The following is a 10,660-nucleotide window of genomic DNA, read 5'->3' as shown; positions in this document are numbered from 1 at the left end:
ATATATATAATAATAATAATAATAATAATAATAATAATAATAATAATAATAATAATAATAATAATAATAATATAATAATAATAATAAAGCAAATTGGGTTTCTGGTCGTCCGTCGTCGCTCGCGATTTTGCATAAAAGTCCCTCGGTTTATAAGAAATTAACCCGCAGTCCCTGTTTTAGTGGGTCTCTATATGACGTTTTAATTTTGCAAAAAAAACCCTGTACTCATTTGAATTCCACCCGCTGTCCTCCCGTCGTCTTATCCATTTCTCCTGCGACAGCAACGGCGGTTTCGCCCATTCCGTCGTGCGCCATCGACGGCCGCCGCCGTGCCTCGCGTGGGAGGATGGAGGGCGCTCGCCAGGAGGTTGGAGGACGTTCGCCGGGGCGAGTGCTGCGGAGACGGCGCGGCGAGGCGGGGCAGTGGTGGTTGTTGACCGGCCGTCGTGCGTCGCGGGGGAGGATGGAGGACGCTCGCCGTGGCGTGCGTGGCGGGAGAGACGGGATACGGCAGCCGCCGCCGCGACATGCGGATGGTCTTCCTGTCCGGCCATCCGCGCAGCCCACGCAGGCGAGCTGCCGATCTGGCTGGGCTGCCTAGCCACGCAGCGGACGGCGGCGGTTCGAGCAACTCCTCGACGCAGGGGAAAAGGTTGGTGGCGCTGGAGTTGGTCGGAATGGGCAGGCGGACTGTGGGTGACGCGAGGCCGCGGCGCCGGCGCGAGGAATACGGGCGGATCTGGGGGCGGCAGCGACCGATCTGGCTGCTGGTGCGGCGGCTTGCTCCTGCTCATCCATAGAGAGACAGGGCGTGAGGGAGATAGGAAGAAAGGAGAAGGAGCAGGGGGCACAGGGTCAGGGAGGCGGTCGCTAGCGGTGGCGGCTCCGGCGACCGGCCGGCGGGCTTGCCAGGCAAGGCTGAGGAGTACACTAGCCTGAGATTCAATAGAGGTATGCCAGAGTCGCTCGATCTCTCTCAACTCGCCAAACACACAGAGAGGAGAGACAGGAGATTTTGGCGTCACGTTCAACCTTGTGACTTTTCTGTTTCTTGATCTCGTCTACTTATTCTGTTACAAAGAGAAAGAGAGGAAGTGGCCCGATCCTAGTGCCACGATCCCTAAAACTCGTGCCATCCCACGAGTGGGTTTCGTGGCTGACCACCCCGATCGATCGGGCAACGATCGTACCCAGATCGCCTACATGCGCGGCTCGCACAACAACTCGCAAGCTCGTGCGCCTAGCTACATTATTTCTCTGACGAAAAACAAACTAACTGAAGAAAAACTGCAGCGACTAGAATAGCTAACAAATCTCCCCTCTAATCTTGTCGCTGCCGAATTATTTCTGTCATGCCAATCCTTCCCCTGAGCTCCAGAAACTTGAGTCATCCAAGTGCTTTGGTGAGGACGTCGGCAAGCTGTTCGTTGGTGCAGACGTAGTTGATGTCGATCCGCCCTTCTTCCACACACTCACGAATGAAGTGGTATCGTATCTCAATGTGTTTGCTTCGATCATGGAAGACAGGGTTCTTGGAGAGAGAGATTGCTGACTTGTTGTCGACCAGAAGTCGCGGTGGCCGGACGTCGGTGTTCAGCATCTCTCCGATCAGCCGAGCCAGCCAAATCCCTTGGCAAGCGGCGGTGGTGGCGGCCACATACTCCGCCTCACATGAAGAGAGTGCCACCACCCTTTGTTTCTGTGACTGCCAACTCACTGGGCTGCCGCCGAGGAAGTAGAGCACTCCCGTTGTGCTCCGCCTGTCGTTGATGTCGCCGGCGTGATCCGCGTCGCTGTACCCCAGCAGCTCCGGTGTGCCCTTGCCCCGGACATAGGCACAACCGTAGTCCAGCGTGCCTGCCACATACCTTAGCAGACGCTTCACAGCCGCGTAATGGTCTGAAGCCGGCGCCTCCATGAAGCGGCTCAGGTAGCCGACGGCGAAAGAGATGTCCGGCCTCGTGTGCACGAGGTAACGCAGCCCTCCGATGATGCTGCGGTACTCCGAGCTGTCCACCGGCCTCTCCTTGCTGTCTCTGCTCAATTTCAGCCGAGCTTCTATCGGCACGTTGCCGGGGTTGCAGTCCTCGAGCCCGGCGCGCTCCAGCAGCTTCTTCGCGTAGGCTGCTTGGCAGAGCGTGATGCGGTCGCGTTCCTGGCGCACCTCAATGCCCAGGTAATAGCTGAGCTCACCAAGGTCGCTCATGCGGAAGAGCGCGGTCATCTGGTGCTTGAACGCGTCGATCTCCGTCTTGTCCGCGCCCGTGATGACAAGATCGTCTACGTACACACCGACGAGCAGAAGTTTGTCGCCCTCCCCGCGTCGGTAGACCGCGTGCTCCGAGGGACAACGCTCAAAGCCCAGAGAGCGCAGACTCTCGTCCAGCTTGGCGTTCCAAGCTCTCGGGGCTTGGCGTAGTCCGTACAACGCCTTGTGAAGGCGCATCACCTTCCCTTCCTCGCCAGGGGTAATGTACCCGGGCGACTGAACAACGTAGACCTCCTCCTGCAAGTCCCCGTTCAAGAAGGCGGACTTGACGTCCATGTGATGAACTGGCCACGCGTGGTGCGCGGCGAGCGCGACCAGTACGCGCACCGAGTCCATGCGCGCCACCGGAGCGAACACGTCCTCGAAGTCCACTCCTTGGACTTGGACGTATCCTTTTGCCACCAGCCGCGCCTTGCGCTTCACCACCGTGCCGTGTGCGTCCTTCTTGAGCTTGTAGACCCACTTGAGGCCTATCGGTCGGTGCCCGGGCGGGAGCTCGCACAGCTCCCATGTGTTGTTGTCGACGATGCTCTGCATCTCCTCGTTCATGGCGTTTCTCCATCCTCCCTCCTTCTGCGCCTCGTTGAAGGAGGTTGGCTCCTCCCCTGCGAAGAGGCACAGGTAACTGTACTGACTATTATCACCTGTCCCTTCTTCAGTGGTGTCCCACAGGTTCTCCAGCGTGCGGTACCGCCGCGGCGCCTCCTTGTCGGGTGGCGGCACAGACGCCCCCGGTGGTGGAGACACGAACTCCACGCCCGAGCGGTCCGGGCTTGGTGTAGCGCAGATCGGCGTCATGGGCCGCGGCGGGGGCGCACTGATGCGCGACGATGACGACGTTGTTGGTGAGCGTGGCGCCTCAGGAGATGATGCACCGGATGAGGTGCTGCCGACCATCTTGTCGGGCACTGGTTCGAGCTCGACGGAGAACGTGTCCCACTGTGACTCCTTGCTCGTCGCCGCGACCTGGGTCCAGTCCCACGCGGCCTGCTAATCGAACACGACATCCCTCGAGACCAGGACGCGATTCGACGGCGGGTGGAAAACGCGATAAGCCGCCGATCCCGGCTCGTAGCCGATGAAGACCATGGGTGTGCTCCTGTCTTCAAGTTTCGACAGGTTTGGGCGTGTCACCTTGACGTGCGCGACGCTCCCGAACACGCGCAGGTGCTCGACGTTTGGACGCCGCCCGCACCAGGCCTCGTGCGGGGTCGACCCCGCCACACTCTTCGTTGTTGACCTGTTCAGGAGGTAGACCGCCGTCGTTACGGCCTCGCCCCAGAACCGTGCCGGCACGCCCTTTGCCTTCAGTAGGCTGCGCGCCATGCCCACGATGGTCTGGTTCCGGCGCTCGACCACGCCGTTCTGCTGAGGCGTGTAGGGCGCCGTGAGCTGGCGCTGGACTCCCTGGTCGGTGTAGTACTCACCGAGGCTGGAGGACGTGAATTCCCCGCCGCGGTCCGTGCGCAGCGCCTTGAGCTGCCGGCCGGACTCGAGCTCCGCCATGGCCTGGAACCGTTTCAGTGCTGGCTGTGCCTCGTCCTTGGTCGCGAGCAGGTACAACCACATGTGCCTGCTCTTGTCATCTACCAGCAACAGGAAGTATCGCTTCCCTCCTGGCGTTGGAGGGGAGATCGGCCCACAGAGGTCCGCATGCACCAGCTCAAGGACCTCGCCGGCTCTACGGAGAGCTGCCTGAGGGAAGGGTGCCCGTCGCTGCTTGCCGGCGAGGCACGCCTCACAGACACGATCCGCCTCGTCGAATAGCGGGAGGCCGCGCACCAGATCATTCCGGGCAAGTTGGCGTAGAGCCCGGAAATTCACGTGGCCGTAGCGCGCATGCCAGCGCCACGCATCCTCTCCGGCGTGTGCCACGAAGCATACTGGCCGGGCCGGAGTGAGCTGCAGCACGTACAGCCTCCCCTCGTTCCGATGCACCCGCGCGAGGAGACGCCCACCCGGATCACGTAGTTGGAGCACGCCGAAGCTTATGTGGGTCTCGTAAGCGAGCTCGTCCAACTGTCCGATGCTGACGATGTTGCTGCAGAGCTTTGGGATGTAATACACATCTGACAGTACCAAGTGCTCACCGTTGCGGCATTGGAAGAGGATCGTCCCTCTCCCCTCGATCTGGACCGCCGAGCCGTCCCCAAGTTTCACAGCGTCGCGGACGCCGGTGTCCAGCGCCGAGAAGATCTCTCGCCGGCCCGACATGTGGTTGCTCGCACCCGTGTCGAGGTACCAGGCGAGGTCGCAGGACTGGCCGTCTGCCGCTGCGCGCGCCTGGGAGTGCTCTTCGTTGAGCAGTACGTGCTCTGGCGTGGGTTCGGCCGTGGTGCTCACGTCCGCCGTCGCGAGCAGGAGCGAGCTCTCCTCAGCCCCACCTTGCGCCAGGTGAGCCTCCCCCTTTCGTTCCCGCCGGGGCTCGGTGCAATCACGGGAGAAGTGGCCATTTTTGTTGCAATTGTAACACTTCACCTTAGACATGTCGCGCCCGCCGTTGCCGGTGTTGTCGCGGCCGCTGCCGCCGCCTTGGCCTTGAGCGTCGTTGCCGCGCCTCTGGTTCTGCGGCTTGCCACGGCGGCGATTGCCGCCGCCCCCGTTGCCGTTCCCGTTGCCGGCGCCATTCGAGCCGGACCCCTGGCCCTGCTCGCGCTCCCGGCGCCGCACGTCCCACTGCTGCTCCGTCATGAGCAACTGGCCGCCTCCGCTGGCCTGAGCCTCCCCGCCACCACAGCGCTCCTCTGCGGTGCGCAGTCGACCGATCAGCTCCTCGACCGAGATTGTGGTCAGGTCAAGGAGCGTCTCGATCGCTACTGCGATCTGGGCGTAGCGGGCGGGGACGACACGAAGGATCTTCTGGATCACGCGCACCTCGTCGACGTTGTCCCCCAGCGTACGCAACTGGTTGACTAGGGAGGTGATCCGCATGCCGAAGGAGTCGAGAGTCTCGCCGTCGCGGAAGGTGATCTGCTCGAACTCCGCGCGCAGTCGTTGCGCGGTCGCCTCGCGCACCCGGTGCACCCCCATGCGCATGACCTTGATGGTGTCCCAGGCCTCCTTCGCCGTCTCCTTGACGACGAGGACGCCGAGCATCTCCGGGGGAACGGCTCGGAACAGAACGCCGAGCGTCGTCTTGTCGTCGCGCACGTGTTGTGCGTTGCCTTGGATCGCGTCCCAGAGCCCCCAAGACTCCAGGTGCACCTTCATCACGAGGGACCACTCGATGTAGTTCGTGGACGTTAGCGTCGGGAACGTGGTGCCCGCACCGGGCACGAGCGGCGCGCGCTCCGTGGCCGCCGCCTGGTGGATCACCACCTGTCGCTCCCTCCGTGCGCGGCTCCGTCCACGACTGCGCCCCCGTGGTGGAGTGCGCGAGCGGCTCCCATCCCCGCCGTCGTTGCGGGGTGCCGCCGCCGTCTGGCTCGGCTGACCTCCGGTGTCAGCCATGGTGTCAGGATCGCCGGAAACAGGCTCTGATGCCAATTGTCAGAGTCGCTCGATCTCTCTCAACTCGCCAAACACACAGAGAGGAGAGACATGAGATTTTGGCGTCACGTTCAACCTTGTGACTTTTCTGTTTCTTGATCTCGTCTACTTATTCTGTTACAAAGAGAAAGAGAGGAAGTGGCCCGATCCTAGTGCCACGATCCCTAAAACTCGCGCCATCCCACGAGTGGGTTTCGTGGCTGACCACCCCGATCGATCGGGCAACGATCGTACCCAGATCGCCTACATGCGCGGCTCGCACAACAACTCGCAAGCTCGTGCGCCTAGCTACATTATTTCTCTGACGAAAAACAAACTAACTGAAGAAAAACTGCAGCGACTAGAATAGCTAACAAGGTATGTTTGATTTTTAGAATTGGGCTTAACAGCCTGTTTGCTGTGCTTCATCTTCTGAATTGGAAACCATGGCGTGCCTGAATATTTTTTCTAGAACATGATGCTTGTTGGTAATCATTCTTGGGTGATTGGAGTGCATGACTTGAATGGATTTCTGAATTCCAAATAGTATGCTGTCGTGATGTTTGATTAGGGTCTTCTGTGAATCCGTACCAAAACCATGCTTGTATTTTGTTGTTCCCTCTCTCTAATCCGGGACAGACACGGTGATTCTGGTCGGGGCCGTGGCTACGTGATTCTGGCCAGTGTGCATCCATAGTCAGAGGACGCCGAGCCTTCCTCGCTGCCAGCAACATCAGCTCGTCTCGGCATGAGGTCTGCACGCTTACCTTACCTTTCTAATGGAGACTGAACTGAAATTTTTGTCTGCGCTGCTTCTTGCAGATAGTCCATGGTTTGTACAAATACCCACATGTAAATCTTAATTTAGTTGATATTGGAAAAGATTGTTTCTTTCGAGCAACTAGAAATAGTACGTATGTGTTTTTCCCTGGCTCCCACATCAGACCAGTGCTCTAATGTTTGTTCCGAGTTGAGCATGGCAATAATGTACAATTTGAACTTCGTGCTGGCAGAACTTTTTCGCCTTGAAGCATCCTGTGAATTACACCATGAATAGCAACAACATCAGGCCATGTTGTTCCAGGCTTTTCAGTCCAAGCAGATTTATGTTTGCAAGAATTAGCGTACTTACATGCAGAACCAGTTTTTCGTAGATAATTGCTTACAAGATTTATGTGGTTAATATTTCTGCAGAGTTTACAAACAAGAGTGAAACCTATAATGATGAGTGATTGTTATGGTATGATTACTAGATCAATAATTCATAGCAAGGAAGCAATTTTACTGGAACAAGTAAATCCAGTATTAAACTTAGTAACTTGTTGGGTAGATCAGATTAGATGCGGCTTAAACCTTCGCCGCTCCCTGCCATTTAGTACTGGCTGGAGTCTGTTTGAGCTGACCAATGTGGAGCAGAGTCGCAATGGAGATACCCAGTCTCACATGCTTTATTCTACTTCTTGTAGTATAACAGAGCTTGGTTGTAGCTAACAGTCAGTCCCTCAAGATTTTGTGTATTTAGAAATTTATTTAGAGATGGTAAAATAAAGATCTTGATGTATCGATGGTTTGCGGTAGTGGGGCTGTTCTGTTACAGTTTAGGATACTCAAATTCCTCCTGCTCGTATCATCGTCTCCCTGTAATGTGATGTAGCACAGTACTATGCACTTCAGCACTAAGCCCAGAACCTAGCTAGCTTACTTGAGGGTCGGCTCCGGATTTTGACGATTGTGTTTGTGTATAATTTTTGAGGGGCTGTAGAGAGTCAATTAACAAGTCAATTAATACAAACCTGTTTTTCTCTACGGTCCTCTGAACATACTCGCTATAAGAACATATATTTCAATATTTGAGCACTGAAAAAATTGTCAAATTGACTGACTGCCATGTGAAAAAGTAGCAAGAACGAACTCAGGAAATTCTGCAAATGATATCAGCATTGGTTTGTGTACAACTGTGGATGTTTCTCTTGCAAGTCTAGGTTTTAGAGAAAAAAATCCTGCAGTTGTTTGGGTAATGTTTTTTGGTTAGGAATTAGGAGAATTGTTATGTAGTAAAATTACCAAAATTCTTACAAAACATTCTGCAAGTTTTGTTTGCCGAGCAAAGCCAACTGCTTGCCACTATGTGCGGTTCTCTTGCCATTTCATGGGGCGCAACCGCAAGTGGCACAAGACTTCTAAAATTTACTGATGTTGATGTTTCTTTTCAAGATTGTGGTATTGTTTACCAATTTGGTCCCCGGGTTATGTACTCATTTTCTTTTCTATTCTTTGTAGATAATTTGCTTCAGTTCATCGAACTACCTGCTGAAACATGTGTATTGTTTCTCAATACATTGGGCATCAATCCACCTCTCATGAGATCTCTGAATTTTCGACGCATATTGTATTTGCTGAATTATTTCCTCCAGATAACTATGCTTGAATTCACAAATGCGTGCAATGCTTTCAAGTAGAGGTTAGTTCAATACTTAAGTTGTGCTATTCCACTTTCAAGTTTTTGGTCCTAGAAGTGTAATACTTGGTAGGTTAGCTGCAAAAGCGGAATGTATATGGCCTGAATTTATATTTCAGAGTGTATAATCTGATTCAGAGTATTCTGAATTTATATGGCCTGAATTTGTATCTTTCTATCCTGAAAGAATAGAAGCAATTCTTCTATGTGAGAGAATATAAATGTTATTCGCAAACAACATGCAGCGTCATTAAGTTTCTTATTACCAATTTAAACAGTAATAGCACAACTAAAGTTTGTGAACATATCATTATAAAATGATCGGCTGGATTGAGTTTGGTATGGATTCTACAAGGGCCATTTCTATGGAATTACAAATTAGCTTTACATTTTTATGGATGGGTTCATCGTCTTTGGATTGCCCATGTTCGGATGTGTTTGTGATCAAGTGGACACCACGACCACCATCAGCAGGGTGGGAAGGAGGGTGTGTGATATTTTTTCTTTTTCCGTTGCAACGCACGGGCATTTTTGCTAGTATACCCAATGTGCCCTAGCAATATGATGCCAAGCTATTCCCCCCGAAACAAAAGGATCACACTGGATTTACAACTTGTACTTTTCTAGTTAGTCCATAAGGATCGGATACCCATATCTCAGGACCATAGAAACTAGTTACAGTCACTCACTCCCCGACCCCCGACCTCTCTCCCCCGAGGCGGCGGCGCTGCGCCACCCTCGAGGAGTCCTCGTCCACACCGACCAGCCCTCCCCCTCCATCGCTTCCCACTACTGTCGCTGTCGTTGACGACGCCGCGGGGCGAAGCCCCTGTGGTGAGGTGGTGCCTTCTCTCACGTCGACGACGGCGGGTCTCTGCGGCATGGAGCAGCGGGGTCTCGCCGGTGGGCGTGTGATGATGGACGATCGCAGGATGGCGGCGTTGTCTGGCGTCGTGGGCAGCTAAACCGGGCAAGGTACATGCAGCAGTACCTCACTCAAGATGGATTGGTGGCAGGTGGCTGCGGCGACCTCATACCCGGCAGGCGTCCTGGTTGAGGAGTGCGTCGGACTGGTGGGTGCCCCATACCCGGCAGGCGTCCTGGTTGGGACCTCAGGTCTTAGATGTTAGGTTTGGCTGCGGGGTCTGTTTGGTATTCGGCCCAGACTATCAGCATCCCTACATTACCTGGATAGGAGTAGCGACAGATGTTGCCTAGACGGTGGCTTTAGTCTTACTGTTGTATGACTTTGTAAGGTCTTGTGTGAATAATTAATAAAGTGGCTGCATGCATAGCCCAGATGCAGAGGCCGGGGTCCTCCTCCATTTCTAAAAATAATAATACAAACTAGTTACATGAAATGCCCCAAAGTCAAACCATGAAAAGCAAGATTCCAAATAAGAGAACACTAACATGTCAATTGTTGATAGTTCGATGGCATGTATGCTGAACTAACCGTATACTATGGTCAACATCGAGATGTAGTACGTAGTTCAAGTTTATTTTTGTAACACCCCGGTGTAATGATGCTACAGTAACCCCTGGGGTTAAGTTAATCTGTTTGCTAAACATGTTCCTGATCATAATTGTCTCCTTTCTCTTTTAAATTCCAGTTGAATTCAAATTCAAATTTTGTCTGAAATTCAAAATGCTCAGACATGAAAACAAAAATGTTCATCATGTGCAGAATAATCCAGAACTAATTTTGGTGGTGAACCAACATTTTTGCAAAAAGGTTTGAGTGGCCTAAGCTACTTCAAACAGTGGCCTAAGAAATAAATTAAATGCCTTTTTAATTTATGAAAATGGCAAACTATTTCTAAAGCCTCACAATCTTTTTTTTTGGGCAGTGCCTAATAATTCTTTGAGATTATTTTGTCCAAATGGCATAATCTTTTGCAAAGTCTTTATTGGCTAAAAGAAAAAGAAAAGAAAATGCAAAAGCTGTTTAAAAAAAAGGAAAAGAAGAGGGGGTGGGAGAGCCCTGGCCTCCCCTTGGGCCTCGGCGACCCACAGCCCCCCCCCTCTCTGCTTGGACCTTAGCCGCTAGGCAGGCCCAGTCGGCCAGCCGGACGGCCCACAGCGCCCCCATGCCTTCCCTCGGCCTTGGCCCAGCCAAGTCGGCCCGACCACTCCCCCTCCCCGGTCGCCTTCCCCCTTCTCCTGTTCGACCGACCCGCGCTTGCGGTCGCCGCCGAACCACCCCGTCGGCGTCGCCCGACGAGAGGATAAGGTCGAGCCTCCCCCCTCCTTGACGCCTCGACCTCCTCCCCACCTACCTCCACTCCCCTCTTCTGCCTCCCAGATCCACGCGCTCCTCCCCCTCCCTGTCTCGCTCGCCCGCATCACCCGAGCGCCATCGCCGCCGTTCTCCGTCGTTCACGCGGCCACCGTGTTTTCCTCGCGACCTCCTCGTGTCCAACCGCTCCGCCTCCCTCGACTACGCCTCCCCGATGAGCCGCAGG

The 10,660-nt window shown here is 54.3% G+C and overlaps 1 protein-coding gene across 1 annotated transcript; it reads left to right on the top strand.

Moving 5' to 3' along the window:
* Positions 1–3,922: 3,922 nt before the first annotated feature.
* Positions 3,923–8,401, top strand: LOC123067557 (uncharacterized). Its single transcript, XM_044490304.1, has 3 exons — positions 3,923–4,000; positions 4,346–6,490; positions 8,018–8,401. The coding sequence occupies exons 1-2, from the start codon at positions 3,923–3,925 to the stop codon at positions 5,183–5,185; spliced, it is 918 nt and encodes a 305-aa protein (XP_044346239.1). The 3' UTR covers positions 5,186–6,490; positions 8,018–8,401.
* Positions 8,402–10,660: the final 2,259 nt, after the last annotated feature.

The sequence above is a fragment of the Triticum aestivum genome, chromosome 3B, assembly GCF_018294505.1.
Source record: "Triticum aestivum cultivar Chinese Spring chromosome 3B, IWGSC CS RefSeq v2.1, whole genome shotgun sequence".
NCBI classification, from domain to species: Eukaryota; Viridiplantae; Streptophyta; class Magnoliopsida; order Poales; family Poaceae; genus Triticum; species Triticum aestivum.
This window is presented reverse-complemented; position numbering and strand designations above follow the sequence as displayed.

Excerpts from the sequence above, each read along its gene's own strand:
- LOC123067557 (XM_044490304.1), top strand. The coding sequence starts at position 3,923 with ATGCACCAGCTCAAGGACCTCGCCGGCTCTACGGAGAGCTGCCTGAGG. Across the intron at positions 4,001-4,345 it reads CGTCGCTGCTTGCCGGCGAG|TACCAAGTGCTCACCGTTGC; the intron begins GCACGCCTCACA and ends CACATCTGACAG.